At 33.5% G+C, this 21,031-nt stretch overlaps 2 protein-coding genes and 1 pseudogene across 2 annotated transcripts; 1 reads left to right on the top strand and 2 right to left on the bottom strand.

Annotated features, from left to right (window-relative positions):
• Positions 5,504 to 7,646, top strand: LOC109363214 (NAC transcription factor 56-like). The gene is made up of 3 exons (XM_019609390.1): positions 5,504 to 5,759; positions 5,894 to 6,204; positions 6,510 to 7,646. The coding sequence occupies exons 1-3, from the start codon at positions 5,576 to 5,578 to the stop codon at positions 7,098 to 7,100; spliced, it is 1,086 nt and encodes a 361-aa protein (XP_019464935.1). The 5' UTR covers positions 5,504 to 5,575; the 3' UTR covers positions 7,101 to 7,646.
• On the bottom strand, positions 11,117 to 16,458 carry LOC109363522. Its single transcript, XM_019609786.1, has 6 exons — positions 15,936 to 16,458; positions 15,424 to 15,838; positions 14,540 to 15,327; positions 13,431 to 13,528; positions 11,695 to 11,988; positions 11,117 to 11,296 (listed from the first exon to the last, which is right to left on the bottom strand). The coding sequence occupies exons 1-6, from the start codon at positions 16,456 to 16,458 to the stop codon at positions 11,117 to 11,119; spliced, it is 2,298 nt and encodes a 765-aa protein (XP_019465331.1).
• Positions 16,632 to 20,685, bottom strand: LOC109325516 (annotated as a pseudogene).

Below are 21,031 nucleotides of genomic sequence, written 5' to 3'. Positions count from 1 at the left end.
AACTTATGTCTGTAAAATGCAATTTAATGTATTTCTATAAGATTTACACTATTCACTACTCATTCCATTTATCTCGCATTTGCTAAATATGTTATTCCGTATTTTATTAAAGTCAAATATATTTTTTCAGTACCATGTATTGCTAAAAGTTGAAGGAGATTTGATTCAATATCAATATTCATCAAGCAAATAATAAAAGGACGTGAGAGTAATATTTTTCTTCCTCAAATAGGATATATTTTTAGTGGCTAATTCTAAGAATTATCAACAACAAAAAGAGTATAGAAGATCCGATGAGTTCTCTAAACATTGGCATTGTCTATGAAGCCCAAGAAATACAGTGTCTACATTTGTTGATATAAATGCGATCACACTAAGTTCAAGGTTACACAGAATCTTCAAGGCCCAAGAATTGATAAGCCCCACGCTTTTACATCAATAGCCCATGAACAAAATCACACGCAAATCTCTCTCTAAATTAAATTTTCTCAATTTCTTGAAGTTCTGAGTGTTAAGTGCGTGTATTGAAAGCAGCATAGATTCCATTAACCTATGCAATGAAACATTACAGTTAAGAGGTGATTCAGTGCAAAATTGTAATCCTTGTGAGCAACTTGAAACAATGAAACTCACCCTTTCATGTGACATTTACCTCTTTGCATGCATCATCCAACCCTATAATGTGTGTGATACACTTCAATACCTTCACTCTTCCCCTTTAGTTTTTGTTGATGTTGTGCCCTTTCTTTCTATATAACACCATATCCTCTCAGTGCATGATAATAATAATATCATCATTTACACAGTCTCTAAACTCTAAACCCTAAACATAATACAATGAGGGTTTCTATCTGTATTGCACTATTTCTCGTGTCCTTCCTTATTTCTAATACTATACTTGCTGCACATGTACGTTCGCCAACTGCATGTATGTTTCTTTTCGTTCACTCTTTTATATTTTTTATTTCGTTCACTCTTTTATACAATGAGAGTTGGAGGTAGAACTGCATGTATGATTCTTCCTTTACTTTTTGAGTCATCTGAACGAGTAGAATATTTTTTGCTGTCTTTCTTATGCCAACTATTTTTGGAACCAAAACAAGGGATACTTCAACCCTTACTACCACTTAGAAAGAACAGTCCAAGTAAAGTTTCTTAAAATGAGAAAAAGGGCATGCCCATAAAATGTGAATTTTTTTCTATTGCAGCTTTCTTAAATTTTATTCTCATACAAGATCCATGTAATGCGTTATATTATATTTAGATTTATAAAACATTATCTTATTTATAATTTGATTAATTTTATTTCATTTGAATTTATTTATAATTGATTCTATTAGTTATTATTTTGTAACAACTTTTACTTATATAATAAGTTATTTAGATTGGATCATTTTCAGTTTGATCAAATCATCTTAAATGTTTACTACATGCAATATTATAATATTTTACGTTTTAATGTCTGACTGTTGGCACAGATAATGATCACCATGAAGTTGATCAAGTTACACATACAACTACAAGCAAAGGTGGATTTTGGAGTGAAAGTGAAAATGTGATTGAGAAGCCAATGTGGGATGTGAAGAACCAAAAGGTAGAATATAAGAGAGGTAGAAAAACACTTCAAATTGCAGGGTCAAGGCTACCAGATTGCATGCACGCTTGTGGTTCTTGCACCCCATGTAGATTAGTAATAGTTAGCTTAGCTTGTGCTTTCCATACTGAAGAAGCTGAGTCATGCCCTATATCTTATAGATGCATGTGTAATAGTAAATCTTACCCTGTCCCATAGAACTATTTCTCGTTAATCCACCTCTCTAGCTGTTATAGTCATAGCTTGTTGTTACTTGTTATTAAAGTTTCATGCATTTCAGTACTATAATATTGTAGCTAAGAAGTGTATGTTATCAAAGTATATAGTTTTTCTTAAGGTATCATTTACTACTTGTTTGTTTGTTCCTTTTCTGTAACCATCACGATCAAAATATTGTTTAAAAATAGTGAAGTTATTGAAATTTAAAACATTTTGCATTTTCATACCTATAAATCCTCACATGTCATTTTTCATGTGGTTATGGATATGAAGTGATAAGTGACATGTGACATAGTAGATTTCTAGGCTAAAGGCAGAAGAATATAACATTTTTGGTACTGAAAACATGATATCTGAATTGAAAATTAATTTGAATTTCATTTTTTAAAATGAGTTTCAAATATTAGAGTTGGTTTTTAAATTGAATTACTTCATTCTAATTTTTAATGACTCCAAATTCATCCTGCAGAAAGGGGGGAAATTTTGGCTCAAGAAAGAAAGGGAAATTTGGCTATAAATTTTGGTAGATTCTTTTCGTTTTTGGGTGCATAAGAATTTTGTCACCAAAAAGGATGGTGGGGTTCTTAAAGCCCAAACTAATATACATAATACTCTTCATCAGTTGCCAGAAGCCCAGAACGGTATTAAAGAACCCACACTGTTGATCATAATTCAGTATTCATCTATTGTTTTTCATAATTTGTAGAAAATTTAAAAATATCCTTTTTGAATAATTTAATCCTGATATATAGGGTCTGCATTAAACTGAGATAGAAAGATAAAGTTATCAAAGGTGTGTGCAACTTTTGATCAGAATAAAAAGATTTGGTATTCACTATCTATAAATTAACTTTATGGAATCCATAAACCCTGACCCATTCTACAGAAAGAAATAAAAGAAATGATGCTTTGAATACACAAAAGATGGCAATGGCATGGCCATAATTTCTTTTTCATGGTTTAGATTCAATGAATTAATTTGTGGCTGATCTTGCTTTTGTGGCCAATTTATAAATTTGTCCTTTTGTGATGAAAAAGGTAAGTGATTTGCATTTGCAAACAATGTTATCAAAACTTGACTTAAAACAAGCATTAGTGAAAGCAACCCTTAAACTCGCTTTTTCTCTCACATTCTGCATAGGGCCAAGCATAATTCCAGCACTAATACAACCATGATTGACTTTGTTAAGCTCTATTTGATTTTGATGAGTCACCGATAAGTACGTGTTCTTTGTTTTGTTCAAGTGTACCTTTCAGATAAGAAAGTGAATTACGGTGTATAAGTATCTTGTACCTCAGGAAGTTTAAAAATTTCCTCACACAATATCAAAGAAAACAATAACATTAAGAGTGTAATTTGAGCAATTTTCACCTTTGGAATATGGTAGGACAAATAGAATTTGTTTTATTCTCAGGACAACACAATTAGTAAGAATTGTTTGTACAACTAAGGATGGTGTCACAAACGTCTTAAAAAATGACCTAGTTCACGACTCAATCCATCAACATCTTTATAATACCCATAAACAATTTCAAATCCCAAGCTATAGCAAAAAAATTAAAGATGATAGGAAGATGCATGTACAAAGGGTGTACCTACTGTTTGCATGGTGTACTACTTGATGATTAGGCACGTATATATATGCATGTTGATTGGATGATTAAAGCTAGCAAGAATACAAATTAAGGAGGTGATGTTTGGTAAAAAGGGTAATTCAATGATGCAAGAAAATAAAATGTGAGACCAGTGATGTAAATTCTTGATCATTGGTTTCAGTACAATTGGCCAATTGGTCACACAATATCAATGAAGATTGATCCTTTTCTACGAGAGAACATTGAAGAAAGGGGCGCAATGGGGAGGATCTAGATCTAAGATGGTGACTTTCGTTTGAGACATGTAGATATACAAAAAAATTAGGAAAGCAAGCAGTAAAATTGCGAAGGTGCCTAATATACACTAAGTGCATAATCACCCAAATTGCTTTTTAAGAATACTGAATAATTTCTCAATGGTTCATCCACTGTGGTGCGCAGTCATGGGCGATAATATGTGATTCTGAACGGGACAATTTGGCCGATAACGGAATCAACATTTGGACCCCACCATTGAGGATTATTGTAGCATCCATCAGTTCTGATTGGATCATTTGTGGGGTATGGTTGGTTTTGTCTCCACTAGGATTTTGGCATGTGCGGCCATGCATGTACATCACTTTCGGCTCATCTTTTGGTCAAATGCATATATATCTCTGGAATATAGTATCTCACAAAGTGTATCACTTTATATGTTAATGTTTATATATGTTAAGATTAGTGATTGATTGAAAAAATATGTTTAAGTTAAAAGTTTGACTAATCACTACTAGTTCACATGGAGGGGACCATATCTGATGTACTAAAAAAATATATCACTGTATGTGTCACTTATTCTGATTGGTTGGAAAAATATAATTAAGTTAAAAATTTAATGATAAAATAATTTTTGATTGATTACAACAAGTGATACACTTTTGGGATAGAAGATATGCTCTCTATAAGGAGTAATCCAAATTCTCTTAGATGACATGTGTCATTCAAAACAATTAATTATATAAATTTTTATTTCTTTTATATATCATCAAATTCACTACAATATCAGGTTCTAGTATTGACGGAGTATCTAGTACTAGAGAAGTCAAACTTAACTACAACAATTAATATATAGATGACAAATTGACAATAAATAAGTGCTTACTTATAAATTCTTACCCTATTTTACAACTAAAACCCTAAATTAAACAATCAACTACATAATGAATAATCTTTTTAAGATTTACGTAGTTGAAAATAAAATATTTTGAGTTGCATAAAATAATAGCTAATGATGAAGTAATATAACCGAATCCATATGAGACAAATAGCATACGTAGATGTAAGCATAAGACCAAAAAGCATGGGGCCACTAGTTTAGTAAATAAAGAAGGATTTCTCACGAGAGGAGTTATTTAATTTTAAAAGATAAAAATATTATTTCATTATAAATCAAAAGATAAAAATATATACATTTTGTAGCACTTTCTTCTAAATTACAAGATTTGATACTTCTTCAAATAACGCTGCCATCATTTTCTGGATATATAGGTGGGTGAAAGCATGAGAGGAAAAAAGCTTGGTCCCCACATCCACACCTCATACAGTTATCATTCCATCAATGGACTCTTTCCTATCGTCATCACACAAAACAAAACAAATAGTATTATCATCAATGGAAAAATCATAAAAGTAAATATATAATAAATAGAAATGACACTATATATATTTGGGTCTGACATGAAATGTTGTCTATTTCTTAATATATTTTCATATGAATAAAAGAAAATATTTAATAATAAAAAAGTAATATTCTAATTAGTTCTGTATGGAACTGAAATATTGTTTAAGGTAAGTGATCTTTGTAGCCTGCCGGCCAATACTCATATGTCAACACGTCATGGCTTCAATTCTTACATGTCGTCTTCTTAACGGCGAGAAGTTCAAGTTGGTGTCATCTCTTGCACCCGCAGCCATTCGCCTAATCAACATCAAACACCTCATTAATCAAAAGACTAATCTATCCTCCATCTCTTACGTGGCATGATACATTGTAGCACCGCCATAAATTACAAATGGATGCGTTTGTAGGTGATCACGTCCCTACTTACATGCCCATATAAAACATGTTCTTCTCCATAGCCAAAACCTTTGTAACTAAAACCAAACTCAGTGAAAAAAGAAGAAACCATGGAGAGTACCGAATCATCTATTGATTCACAGCAACCGAATCTTCCACCAGGGTTTCGGTTCCACCCCACAGATGAAGAACTCGTAGTTCACTACCTCAAGAAGAAGGTTTCCTCTGATCCTCTTCCTGCAACTATAATAGCCGATATAGATCTCTATAAGTTCGATCCTTGGGAACTACCAGGTAATTAATATGTTTCCAATCACTCTTGGAATATACAAAGATTGCAACTTTACGATGTGCAATACAATGGGTTTTGATTTTATTCACTTATTTCTTCTTCTATTTTTATTTTTATTGGTTATTTGATTTTGCAGCTAAGGCATCATTTGGGGAACAAGAGTGGTATTTTTTTAGCCCAAGAGACAGGAAATACCCGAACGGAGCAAGACCAAACAGGGCTGCAACTTCTGGGTATTGGAAAGCCACAGGAACTGATAAACCTGTGTTGTCATCTAGTGGGGCCCAGAAGGTTGGGGTGAAGAAAGCTTTGGTTTTCTATGGTGGAAAGCCACCAAGAGGGATCAAGACCAATTGGATCATGCATGAGTATCGTATTGCTGATAACAAACCTACCAATAATAAGCCTCCTGGCTGTGACTTGGGCAACAAGAAAAATTCTCTTAGGGTAAACCCTTTTGAATACCAAAAATCTTACTTTATGCTTGATTCTCATGAGGGTTTTAATATGTAGTATGCTAGCACAATTTCTGCATCAATATTTTAGTTGTAGGAGTTCTACAACTTCATTGTGATTATGGTCATTTTGGCCTATTTTCTCGTAATTGTGATATACCGCAATTTAAAACCATGTTCTGTATGAAATTTAAGCATATGCATTTCTTTGAAACTATGATCATTTAGTTTCCTAAATTTGGTTTTGCACTTTTTTTTATTTGTTTATGGGGTGATGATCATGTTGTGTTTGTGTAGCTGGATGATTGGGTGCTATGCAGAATATACAAGAAGAGTAATACACAGAGGTCATCTATGGAGCATGACAGGGATGATTCCATGGATGACATGATTGGAGGGTTATCTACATCCATCAACGTGGGCCACATGAATGTGAGATTTCAACTTTCAAAAATGTCCACAAGCTACAGTGGTAGTACAAGTGGTGCATTGTTGGAAAATGACCAAAACTTGTTGGAAGGATTGATGTTAGGCAATGGTGGGTTGAGCACAACAACATTTACAAGTGCCATATCATCTCATTTGGAAACTTCAAACTCCAAAAGAACACTTCCATCACTGTATTGGAATGATCATGCTGAAGATGTGGATGGAACCACATTTTCTAACAAAAGGTTGAATTTTATGGACAATGCTGAGAATGGCAATGTTATGATGAGGACTGAAGATAATAATGGCACTTCTGCTAGCTCTATTGCCACCTTGCTTAACCATCTCCCACAACAAACACCTAATTCATTGCACCAACAACAGAAAATGCTGGGATCTATAGGAGATGGGCTACTTCGGACACCGTATCAAATACAAGGGATGAATTGGTATGGCTAGCTAGCTCAATTTCATGTTTGTTGGGGTGTATGTGATGAATATATTATTGATGCAAATATTACTGAACTAAGAGGATGGAAGGAATCCTTGGTTGGTTCTTCATTCTCTTGCTAATTAGATTGTAAATATCTTAATGGGCTATTGAGAATTTATCAGGAACCTGGAAGCAAGTTACAGTCTAATCAAATAGATGGCATCACATTCCTTCAACTATTTGAAGGTATAGCTACAAGCAATAACAAACATGATTTAGGTGAGGCCTTGCATGGTAATTTTATCGATGTTTGCTTGTTTTATTTATATCATTGTATGTAAAGAAGGGAAAAAATGAGAGTGCTCTTTTTGTACAAATATTCAGAAGGATAGAAATATGGATGAAGGAAAAAAAAGAATAAGTTGTTCTATATTTTCCTTTAGGATAGAAATTTATGAAGAACTTTGTATAGATCATATGCTGCTGCACTCTATTAATGCAAGAAAAAATATTATTGATTGTATTTGTGATTAGCCTATCTGCATCAGCAAATATATTAAGCTCTTGAAATATTTAACCGAATTTTTGTTGTTCAACCTAATATTATTTAGTAGAATTTGATCATCCTAAAGTCATCTCAGTTGATTAAATTAACATTATGAATAAAGTGAGTGCCCAATATCCTATCATCCTAAAGTCATCTCATTAAGATTTTAGTTAATACTATATATTTATTATTAAAATACATTGGCAAAACTTACAAGTTATAATTCATAATTGTTGAAGTTTGATGCAGTGATGATAACTATGTTAATATGTTATCTCTTTCACGTATTATTTAAATATGATTATATTATTTACCGGAGCAAAAACAATCCATGCTTGGGAGCTATGCTTCTCTGTGAATGTTTGCACCTTGTCAAATTAATGTTCTATTCTTAACATCATTAAATAACTGTAGTCTATGATGCTCATGTTATGATTCCATAATCACCATTAACTGATATTTTCATTCTGTCTAGTCTATTTTAGTTTCCTTATTTTCTCCTATCTAAAATTGGCAATTGCTAGTACAGCTAGCCCTATATTTCAGGATAAGCTACACGTTCTTTTCATTATTACTAATTTACTATATTCCATCATATAAATCCAACTCTGAACTCACATAGATGATTTAAGTACATATGCCTCATCTTCAGAAACTCTGACACTTTCACCGTACCTAATCAAGTTATGCGCGCACAAAATTTCTTGATGACATTGTCAGAAAAATATGATTAGAATATGTTAGTAACAGAGGTTCAAATAATAGAAAGAAAATCTTGCAATGTTCCAACTTCCAACTTTAATTAGTACCAATCCTAGAAGCAAAAAAGTAACAGTAGGAATATATCAAGAATAGAATAATGTAGTACCCTAACAAATTTTTGTTTTTATGATTTGTAAAATCATGATAGGACAAGAGGAATCTGAATAAGCATTTTGAAAGTGACAATAGACAATAGTGTTATCCTCTTTCTCTACCTTTCAAGTTTTCACCTATGCCAACTTTGGTTTAATACTTTAATCCGAAGAAGGTTATTAGGATAATTGAGTAGGGCCACTATGCCATTGTTTTTGACCTACCACAACGACTTCACTCTCTATAATTTTTTACCTACGATAATTATAGGTATTATTTTTATCTTATGGTACTAATAAGATATGGTTAAATATATTCCATCAATACTCCGGAGGTCACGCAAATAAGACATCAGAATAGACCTCATTCACTAACTTTCTTTCTCATGGGACCACTATAAAGGAATCATTATCTACAAACCACACAAATTAAACACACCTTTAATTGCATTTCCCTTCTAGGAAAGAATCCAAATTAACTTTATAAGCTTAGCATCATTTGTGCTTCATTTCGGAATAGATATCATAATATTTATTGCTATTGCTATCCTTGAGTTGTGCATGACACTTCACACGGTTTTAAAGTCCATGGAATCCTATCTTTGAATTAAATAAAATATGAAAAGGAAAAGACCCACATAACTTACCAGTATTCCAACCATTAACCTTATCAAAGTGGATTACTTCCAATTAAAGTAATTAAAAATAAGATGGTAAATAAGCCAAGTGATTTATAGCTTAGATTTGGCATGTGAAATAAAAATGTAGCTTAAGTTTTATTCATTTATTTAAATGAATCAAATTTAAAGTTTGAGTTTGACTTGGTTTAGCTCATTTCAAGCTTGATTAATTTTTTATTTATGAATTTAATCCACAGGTTTTTTTTTTACTATATTAGTTAAATATTTAACAATGAGAACTTCTCACGAATGAAAAAATAAATTAGAATTTTAATATTAATAAAATAGACCTATTAAGGTTGACCAATGGATCATTGATTAAATTATATAAGGATCATGACTAGCCTTTGGTCATTGAGGCGGTCGTGGGCTACCCTCAAGTCACCCAAGGCCCAAAAAATATTTATACTAATAGATTAAATTTATTACAACAACCAAATTATAATCTTATTGGATGGATCGACTAATAAATTTAATTTGTTAATTACAAATTATAAGGATATAAATATTATTGGTTGTTATGAAATGTTAATTATTTATTTTAAAATAATTATTTTATGTATCTTGTGTATTTGGCCAATGCTTTATTCAATTTTAGAACATGGTTATAAATATTTTATTGACTGGTTCAATAAGTGGAGTGGTACTCATATCGGCATATGATAATTGTATCAAACATGTAATTAAATTAGATAAAATGAGAAAATATCAATCTAAAATAATCAAAATGTATCCTGCTATACCAGACAAAATTCATTTGCCTATGAAATTTTTTCATGTTTTTAAAAATGATTCACAATTCCAGCATAGAACTTGATAATTATTTATAACATGATCAACCATATAAATTTATTTATTATATTTACTATATTTTATATAATTTAATTAGTGAAGTTGACTAGTACTCGGATCACATGATAGTCCAGTTTCACCTTGGAGGAACAAATTTCTTACCATATTTGATTTTGCATCCCACTAAGTATTTAGTGTTGGAAATGTTTGAAATATGTTAAGTTCATATTAGTTAGCATTCATCAGTATTATATATTGGATCCAGATTCCTTGTTATTATGTACACCAGATAGAAACACTAAATAAAAACATCTCATTGATACTTGGACACATGAGTGTGCTAGAACTTGTAATCATTATTCTCTAATAATATCTTCATAGTCGTTCAACGCTCCCAGGGTTTAGGCACAATTGACTGAACATTGTTACCGAATTCTCTTTTTCTTCTCTTCTATTTATTTTATGCATTTTATTTGATTGTTTTTTTATCAGCAATGTATTATATTAAATAAAGAAAGAATTAGGAGAACAAGTGGTGCTCCTATCCACAAAAAACTTTACATATGCTAGTTCAAACAATTTGAAGGGCTCCACACCCAATCCATGAACGAGTAAGGGAATGGAGAAAATCTAGCAGAGAGAATGTTCCAAGAATGAAGTTGAATAGCAAAAATTATCTCGTGAAGATGACAAGGGGAATGATAAAAAATAGCCTTATTTCTTGTCAACCAAAGAGACCACAAAGTGACAAACTAGATAGACATCCACTGATTATGATATGGTTTTCCTAGCCGCATATAAGACCAATGAGATAGGAAGTTATTCCTAATTCCAGCTGGAAAGATAGAATTAAGTCCGAACCAGGAGAAAATAGTTTGCCACACAACATAAGCGAAAGAGCAGGAGAAGAACAAATGATCAACAGATTCTTCCACCATTTCATAGAATACACATCCTGTTTGTGCTTCATCCCTCAGAATACTTCTCCTAACCAAATTTAGGCGGGTTGGAACACTATCTACAGATAACCTCCAAACAAAACATCTCAATTTTAGCGGAACATTGGATCCCCACACTTTTGTATAGAACCACGAATCAAAGCTATTATCCTCATTCAGCAGGGCCTTGTAAGCACTTCTAACCGAATAAGTACCACCTTTTTCATGCACCTAAAGCCACCCATTAGCACTATCCTGCAGAATCCTGACATCCTTTATAGAATTAAGAAGGGCATCGACTTCCTCTTTTTCCCAAGAAAACAAAAGTCTACGCCATTCTAGATTATAGTACCAAACATTATTCCTCCATTCTCCCATAGAGCTAATATAAGCATTTTTGTCCAAAGCAACCTGAAATAACCTATGGTAAATACTGTTAAAACTCACACCCCAAACCACTTATCTTTCCAAAACGAAGTAAAGGAACCCGACCCGACTCTTTTGATGACCCCCCTATAAAACCAACATTTTTTAATCCCATTCTCTTTACTCTGCAGACTCCCCAGGTCTCTCCACCATACTGACCCCTTCCTGAAACACTCGTCCTTGTGAAATTCCCCACTCGCCTCCACACCATATTTGGATCTCACTACTCTCACCCAAAAAGACTCGATTTCATGCAATAATCTCCACCTCCACTTTCCTAACAAAGCTAAATTAAACAGACACAAATTTTTTACCCCGAGGCCCCCTGCCTCCTTAGAACTACACACCTTTTTCCAACTCGCCCAATGAATTCCTTTACTCACCTCACTCCTACCCCAAAGAAATATTCTCTGAATTTTATCAAGCTCGTGAATAACAGAGACAGGAGCTTTATAAAACGAGAAGAAATAGATAGGTAAAGATGAAAGAACTGACTTCAAAAGAGTAACACGTCCAGCAAAAGAAATAAGCTTTTGTTGCCAAAAAGAAAGCTTCTTCTTAAAGACCTCAATAACAGGACCCCAAGTAGAAATTCTTCTAGGATTAGCACCAACAGGAATTCCAAGGAACTTGAAAGGCAAAGCACCAACACCACATAATAACTTATTAGCCGCCAACTGAACAATAGCATTATCAGCTGTAATACCAATAAAGCTGTTCTTATGGAAGTTAATTTTCAAACCCGAAGTTAGCTCAAAACATTTCAAAATACACTTGAGTGCCATAATATTATCCTCAAAAATTTCCCCAATAATAAGGGTATCATCAGCATACTGAAGATGAGACACAATAACCTCATCCCTACTGTCGTGCCCCGATTTTCGACTGCACGACTTTGTTTAGAGTCGCCACTACATTTTATAGTTAAAAATGTAGAAAAATCTTTTAAGCCCAATTACCCTGGCAGGGAAGGTATTAGCACCCTACTCGTCCGCCTAAAGAGGTACCCTTCATTAAAAAATATGACTTTATTAATATTATTATTATTATTAAATTTTCGGATTAATTAATCAATTATTAAAAAGGAAAAATAATTATTTTTATTATTGAGCCTGACAATATTGACTTTGGTCCTACGTACCCCTATTAAGGGGATCAAGGCTTACGTATTTCTTTAAGTAGAAAATGGTTTGTTGGTTGAGTGTATTTTAATTAAAGGAAATATACTTCTAGTAAAAAAAAGTATATTTTTTTAAGTGTTGTTTATTATTGAAAAATAGTTTTTATTTGGTTATTTTAGAAAATGAATAAATTAATTTTTGAGATTTAATCGATTGAAAAGAAGCGGCGTAGCGCGACCTTTCGAAGATGATATGAGAAGAAAGAGTCCTCCAGGACGACCTTCTCTCCATCTTTGATTAAATCTCAACATTAATTTATTTTTTGAAAGGTACTTTATAGGTATGCTTATTTAAAAATGTTAAATTTTCAAAGGTATGGTTTAAAACCTTAATATATATATAATAACATTTTTATAGATTATTTACATGACTAGAATACTACTTAATTTAATTGAAAAATACATTAAAGTGATTTATTTAACATTTTAAATGTTTATTAAATTATTTTTAGGAGATTATTATTCTTTATTAACAATTGCTGGATAATTTAAAAAATAAAAAAATTTAATAAAAAAATGGTAAAATTGATAAAAACAGAATATTAATTACCTATAAAATAATGATATACTAGTTATTTTTATGCTTACTCATTATCCCTAAAGTTCTAGTATTTAATGTTTTTTACATTGCTAAAATTAGGATATTAATTAATGAATTATTAGTTCATAAAAATCATTTTTATATGTTAATAATGGGATCATAAACAAATATCATGTAAAATAATTAAATGATAAGAAAAAAACTAAAACTATATCTGCTTGCAAAGAAGGAGTGCCTTTTATTTAACACTGGAAGGAATTTGATCTTGTGCAGTGGTTGGAAAGGAGCCTGACACGTGTCAGATGCGGATTGGAGGAGATTGAGGAGTCTACCACGCTTGGCCACGTGGCGCGTGTGGACTAGCTGTCCTGGAGGTTGCACGGGAGCGTCTGGTGTACCTGTCCACAGCGGATCCCGTGTTCTTCACGGAGGAGTGATTCTGTGTGGCGTGGTGCAGTGAGACCGCAATGCATTTTCGCCTTGTGATTGGGCAAATCTGCTGGTCAACGTGATGAAGTAATGGTATGCATATGCAACGGTTACAAAGGCTAGGCGCGTCGAGCTCACAACGTTGTGATAGTAACGGCTGCAATGGATTATTTTCACCAACAGTGTTTTCTCTCTCACACGACCCTTTTCTTGTAGTTTTTTTTTCCTAAAATCAATTTTTTGAACCCCTAAAACCCCTCACTAACTCACCTATTTATAATAAAAATTGATTAACCCTAATCCCTAAAATTGTGATTAACTGAAACTTAGCTTTTTGGTCCAATAACACTATTTTTATGGGATTTAAACCACCAACTAAGTCAGATTTTGACTTAGTATTTATCCATTATTTGAAAAATCTAATTAAAACATAATTAAATTATATTTTAATTACTTTTATATTCTATAAATTCCGAAAAAATAAATAAATAATTATCTGAGTATGCTTTAATTTTATAACATTATATTTTCTAAAAAATAAAATATAAAAAATTATTTTTCGTTTATTTGGTATTTAAAAGTGATTTTTAAGAACATCTCTCTTATTTATATTTTAAAATTCGAATTTAATTACAAAAATAACATAAAAATTATTCTTAATTATCCTTTACTTATTTTATAATAAAATTCAAAAAAATGAACAAAATAATTATACAATATTATTTTTATCCCTTTTTCTTTGAAAAATTATTGTGGGTTCTTTAGAGTCCATTTTAATTTAATTCTTTTTAGTTACTTTTTATTATTTTGAATTTTCGGTTAACTCAATCACTTAGATATAGGAACCTTATCGATATAAAATTAGCATTATCATTTGTTATATTTTCAGTTAATCCAAGCACTTAAATTTAAGGACATTATCAACCTAAATTTAAAATTATTACTCATTATATTTCCCCCATACATGATTGTAATTATTATTTATTAACCGAAATTAAAAAAAATATTTTTATTATTTTCAATTTAAACATTCTGGGCTTTTTTCTGGGCCGGACAAAATTTGAGTGTTCACACCTACCAACTGAGTACCCTTTGAAAATCCTCTGCGAAACTGCCGATCTTATAATGCCAGCAAGACCCTCGGCCACTATCAAGAATAAGAAAGGAGCAATCGGATCGCCTTGTCTAAGGCCTCGAGTCATGTTGAACTCAGCAGTTGGGTTCCCATTAACCAGAATAGAAGTGAAATTTGACTGAAGGCAACTTTTAATCCAAGTCCTCCACTTTAAACAAAATCCCATCCTTTCCATCATGTAAAGAAGAAAACTCCAATTAACACAGTCATAAGCCTTCTCAAAGTCCACTTTGAAAATAAAGCAATCACCATAATTTTTCTTTTTACCCTGATCAATGACCTCATTAACAATAACAACACCATCCATGATACATCTTCCTTTAATAAAAGCATATTGGCAATATGATATTATCAAGTGCATGACCTTTTTAATCCGTCCTGTCAGCAGTTTAGAAATAATCTTGTAGATACACCCAACCAAAGAGATGGGTCGATAATCACCAAGACCCAGCGGACTTCCCGTTTTTGGGATTAAAACAATGAAGGAAGAAATGCATCCTTTTGCAAGATTGCCAGAAATGAAGAAATCGTCCACCATAGCAAAGACATCGTTCTTCACGCAATCCCAAATTTTTTTAATAAAGGTAAAATTATAACCATCAGGCCCAGGACTTTTTTCACCTTCACAACTCCAGACAGCTTCTTTAATCTCATCTTCCTTGAACTGGACTATAAGATGGTTATCATCCTCTTCAGTAATTCGGTTGAATACAATCCCATCAAGAGACGGCCTATTTCAATGATGTTCGGAAAATCTATCTTGAAAAAACGACCGAATATAATCTTTTACCTTTGAAGGTTCTTCAACCCACACCCCATCAATTAACATCCCAAGCACTTCATTGGATCTTCGTCTTCTATTAATAGATGCATGAAAATATTGAGTATTAGAGTCACCATCCCGAAGCCACCTCTGTCTAGATTTTTGTAACAAGAGACTATCTTTTTGGCTTAACAACCGCCATAGGTCCGCATAAGCAATCCTCCTAGCCGCAATATCCTCACCGTTAAGAGCACAAGCGCTCCCTTTCCCATCAATAGAATTAATGATAGAGACTTTATCAGATATCTTCCTATCCAGCAAACCAAACACATCTCTATTCCAAATCTTCAAAGACCTCTTTAGACTCTTCAATTTTTTCTTTAAGGATATAAGAACCCCTACCAAATACCTCCAAACTACTCCATTCCTCTTCAATGAACTTACTGAATCTTGAATCTGATAACCAGCAGTTATTTGTTCTGAACAGTGAGGGACCCCAATCAGGGATGTCATTTTTTAGAAGGATAGGGCAATGATCTGAGAAGGAGCATTGTAAGCCTAGTTGGATAAGCTGACCCCAACAGTTCAACCAATTATTATTGACCAGAAACCTATCAAGCCTACTCATCGCCGAGCCATTTGAAAGAAACCAAGTGAATTTTGACCCAGCAAGAGGAAGATCGAATAATTTCAAGTCCTCGATGAACTTAGAGAATTCGGAACACTCCCTAGCAGCAAAATGAGCAGCAGAACCCACTCTTTTATCATTATTCACAATTGCGTTGAAATCCCCCACCACACACCACATATCCCCCGAATGGTGCACCCAATCGTTCTTTGCTTCATCCCAAAAAAGTCTCTTCCTAACCAGATCACAAGGACTATAAACATTCATAATATTAGCAATTTCACTATAAGAAGTCCACTTTCCTCTAACCGTCACAAAATTCGACCCAATCCGCACCTCATCTGATTCAAATTTAGCCTTATTACAAAGAGAGATGATACCGCCCGAGAGACCAACCGCTGGTAAGAAAGCCCAACCAACATCATCGCTACCCCACAAAGACGCACAAAATTTAGAGTCCACACACTGCATTTTAGTTTCTTGAATACACACAAAATCAGGATTATGTTTGCGCACAAGAAACCTTATCTCCTTCTTTTTTAGCCGCCCACCCAATTCATGTGAGGGAACGTTTAAAGCATTTATGGTTTCAGATCCTGCAATGATGGCGAAGATGCCACAGAGATACACATGTCTCAGGATATCTGCTTTTTAATTCATGTGTGTTACTTAGTGCAAGACTGCAATGTAAAATTACATAGAGTCGAGTTACAAAGACTCATTTCGTCAATTATTAACTTTGTAGAACAAAAAGATATTGAGCTGGTCTAACAAAATTTTGCTTCACTGATGTATATGTAAGAGAAAGAAAGCCTCATAAATTTGAGGAGTCCCAACTAGAATAGACAACATCAATTAATTTTTCATGCAATCTGACACCAGAGCATGCAGCTATACCTCTGTCAAGACCTTCTAAGTACATTCCCTTTGAAAAGTCCAGCGCTCGCCCCCGGCATCAGTTACCACACCACATGCCTCTTCAACAATCACAACACCAGCTGCATGATCCCATATCTTTTCCTTGTACCTGGACTTCACAAATTTCATGAATATTTCGGCATCTCCCCGAGCTATTGCTGCATATTTTACCATGCTGTGGACACGCAAGGGCTGTTTTCTGTTGAAAGAGAATATCAATTCAGTTGAATCCAATGATGTTGTTCAAAAGAGGGGGCAAAAAAGTGTCAAACTTTTACCAAGTTTTTAAAGAAAATGTAAACAATAAATTTCAGATTACAGGAATTTGAGTATTAAACCTTTTTGAAGGACACTTTGGAGTTTGGTCAAATTTCAATGAATCAATAAAATGATATAAACCAAAAAAGGGTATAATTTCCAATCAAAGCTAGGTGTCTGATCAATGATTCTAAGAAATTTTTGTTTCATTTTTTTGCCAACGGTAGTTGTATAAATAGGAAACCCAACAACAACTGGTGATATTTTCATGCACGCACCGGCTCACATACACACCAATACATACATGCTACGTATAGGAAAGGAACTTTGCACTTTGCTCATGTGTGGAAGGTGTAGGCAGGCTTTGATTCCAGGACTTTGCAATCAGCTGCAGAAGTCTTTACCAGCTGAGTTAGCTAGCACTCACTTTTGTTTCTCTTAATTCCCACTGAAGTAACAAGAACTAAAATGTCTGTCTTTTTGTATTATCTTTCACTATTTCTAATATTATAGTAAAACTGACCAAGTTCTAGTTTCTAATGACATTTTTGTTGTTCTAACAAGTTCCAATTGTTTCTGTCATGGTAAACCTTCTAAGACCATCTTTAACTACATTAACCAATTCATTGTCTGAAGTAGGTTCAAATGTTGGACATTTGATAAATAAAGGAGAAGATATATAATACCTTAGTCCCACACTATGAGCAAGTCCAGCAGTGAAGGAATGGTTCGAGTTTGCCCTTTCCACTAGCTCACAGAGAGTTGCTAATGCTGGATCATCGGTGGAAGAAACCCGGATAAGTCTAGCACAGTTTGGCCACTCTAGCATTTTATCTCCAGAACTTAATGACTGCAACCATGCCTTACCACTGCCTTTCGTTGCATACAACATACATCATTTTTCACATTCATCAAGAGTTGTCTGAGATGATTGAGACGTAATTTGATGATACTGGTAATGATAATTTAGCCACTCTGTCTTTATTGGGTAGTTAGGGCATCCAAGAACAACTTGTCCATCTTTGATTAGAGCTAGAGCAACAACATACTGATCCCCACGTACAAATCCTAATGTGCCATCAACCGGGTCGAGTACCCAATGCTTTCCACTGGGGCCTCCGGATGAGTTGCAGCGGCTAATGGCCTTGAGAACATCTGAAGTCCCAAGAGTTGCCTCAGGACTTTGAAGACCATACTTGGATGCAGATGCTAAAGATTTGTTGACCGTATTCACTACAGCTTCCAATAAGCCTGCAGAATCATCCTTGGAGATGGTCTGTATATCTTCTTCAGCAACAATTTCCACATTTTGGACCCTAAAAATTTCTGATAGTAACCAACTAACGGTTGCTTGAACACTCAAGTCTTCTCATGCAGAAAAATCAAATGAAACAAGCCAGTTTAATTCGACCAACATTTGCACCCAAAAAAATACTTAAACATGCAACTAAGAAGAAAATGGTGCATACTAGTAAGTAATAATATATTGTAAATGGAAGAGTATCCCCATTTCCAATATCAGACTGATTATTTTCAGTGCTAAATGACTATAACAAAGGTAGTTTCGTGTGGAGAGAAAACAGAAAAGAAGGTAATGTTAGCTCTAGCAAAAATGGATAGTTAGTTAGATTTATACTGTCACTAAATAACAAAAATAAAAATCTCTATCTTTATGAAGTGAAGTCCCACAAAACAGATTTAACATTTTCTGGCAGTTCACAACATATAAATGACAGTTAACATTCAACCATTCATACTCCATATACTCAATTGACCAAAAAGCAAAACAGTAAACATGTTGATCAAGTTAAATTTATAACAACCTACAAGCTGAAAAAAATCATTGAAAGTTTCTAGCCACAATGTAAATATGATTTCCACCAGCTAAAAACTGAGTGCCTCAAAAGATACATACACTACAGTAAAAAAGAAGATAACACCATTACAAGTAGGAGCAGAAATATACAGCAACTGCACAACATTTCCAAAGATTAAATTGTGAATCATAGTCATCTAATGGATTTTCCAATGCAAAATATTCATATCTCATTTTAAGAGTACAATGAATCTTCAAACCTTTTATAATTGGCTAGGTCTGAAGTACAAGCCATACCTAAGTTACCAGATTCTCTCAATGAACCTATGAAATGCATACCCGACCCCCCACACAGCATGCAAATTCATGGTACTCCATGGTGTAAAGAAAGTCTTATAATCATGGTAATAAGTAACGAATCGAATAAAAATACCATGTATGCACACCAAAGAGTAACCCTGGTAACTATGATCTGTACATCTGATTGCATCAGTACATGTTCAACTATTTGTGTGATAGCTTTTTAACTGCTGGATTGAATTTCTTTCAAAGCAAAATCTGACCTTGAGATTCATGCCAACCATTTAGACCCTAGTTACACTAACAATTCTGCTCCATATGCGATGAAGAAAGAATATTCAATATTCCAGTCCAGATGAATGATTATAAGTTTATAACCAAAACTAAAATATTTCATTCTTCTCCATTAAAATATAAGAGTAGACCATGCAGGGGAATGACAGGGTAATAATTCCAGCAATTTTTCAGCCAGGCCTGAATGCCTATGTCAAAATACAAACACTTCTATAAAATGGCAAAATGATGAAGTCTATAAAGCAGATGGCAATGCAATTATGATGATATCATTTACAAATGACAAGGATAGATCGAGAAATTCTATCATGATGCAAGTTCGAATGAAAAATAAAAATAAAATCATAGCCAAATAATGAATGCCAGGTTATCAACTAAAGATTTAATTGGTACTTTTGCATCCAGACAAATCTCAAACAAAATCCAACAACCCCATCTTCAGTTTCACTATGAAATAGAACAGTGGAATACTTCATTCGATTCATTCATGCCCATAAAAAAGTACCCTACCTAATGTGGCAATGCAAGGAGAAGATTTTGCCAATCCCTTGTTAATCTTCAAGTTGCATTACCTATTGAAGATTCCAATTTAACTAAGAAATAGTTCACTATATTTGATTCAAACTGTTTCAACCTAAAGAACGAGAGGTATGAGTCTAGTGTTGTAGGCATCATTAGTTGTTCAGGTATTGTACTAGGCCAAACGTCAAATGTTCTATTCCTGGGAATAACATTTATTGAAAGGGAGCAACCACGCAACCCCAAAGAAATTAGTTCCTTTACATTTTTGCGTCCTACACTTTACCGTAGTTTCAAAAGAAAGATAGGATTTTGGCAACAACCTTCAATTCCATTCCAATGCAAACTTGCAACTACACAATTCACAACATCCTCAAATAAACACATGAAAAAACAAGAAAAAGGGTACACGGGGATTGAAACTGAAAAATACCTGCAACAGTAACAAGAGAATCATGGTCCTTAGAGGCAATAAGGTCATTGGTAGTTGCAAGGAGCTTCTCCTACACCCTCCCACACAGAGCACATGCCACATGAACAATCCTCACTGCTACCTCTAATTCCCTTGCGTAATTCTCATTCTCTTCCTCCATCTCTCAAAAACAATTCACAATAACAAACCTTCACAATCAAAAAATCCCTACGTACCCACCTCCTAAAAACACGTCAAAATATTATAGAAATGGAAAAGATTTATTTTTGATACGGACAATGGCATCATTCCCCAAAATCATATTCTGAAAGTGAAAAATGGGGTTGTTCTTGCTCTTACAGAAAAAAATGAAAAAAAAAATAACGAAGTGTTATGTTATATTAGGGACCCGGATATAATGATGTGATGATTTAATTTTATAAATGGTAATCAAAATCTAAATTGTTCAATCTTCATCTAATGATCCTGAATTTCTGATATAATGAAATTATGATATAAATTTTATA

This window comes from Lupinus angustifolius, chromosome LG13, assembly GCF_001865875.1.
Source record: "Lupinus angustifolius cultivar Tanjil chromosome LG13, LupAngTanjil_v1.0, whole genome shotgun sequence".
NCBI classification, from domain to species: Eukaryota; Viridiplantae; Streptophyta; class Magnoliopsida; order Fabales; family Fabaceae; genus Lupinus; species Lupinus angustifolius.
Note: the sequence above shows the minus strand (reverse complement) of the source record. Positions and strands in the feature narration are given on the sequence as shown.

Coding starts and splice junctions, on each gene's coding strand:
- LOC109363214 (XM_019609390.1), top strand. CDS start 5,576: ATGGAGAGTACCGAATCATCTATTGATTCACAGCAACCGAATCTTCCA. Junction 5,760..5,893: donor CGATCCTTGGGAACTACCAG/GTAATTAATATG, acceptor TTGATTTTGCAG/CTAAGGCATCATTTGGGGAA. Junction 6,205..6,509: donor ACAAGAAAAATTCTCTTAGG/GTAAACCCTTTT, acceptor GTGTTTGTGTAG/CTGGATGATTGGGTGCTATG.
- LOC109363522 (XM_019609786.1), bottom strand. CDS start 16,458: ATGCAGTGTGTGGACTCTAAATTTTGTGCGTCTTTGTGGGGTAGCGAT. Junction 15,328..15,423: donor TCCAATGAAGTGCTTGGGAT/GTTAATTGATGG, acceptor TCATTGAAATAG/GCCGTCTCTTGATGGGATTG. Junction 11,297..11,694: donor TTCTTTGGGGTAGGAGTGAG/GTGAGTAAAGGA, acceptor AGGTTATTTCAG/GTTGCTTTGGACAAAAATGC.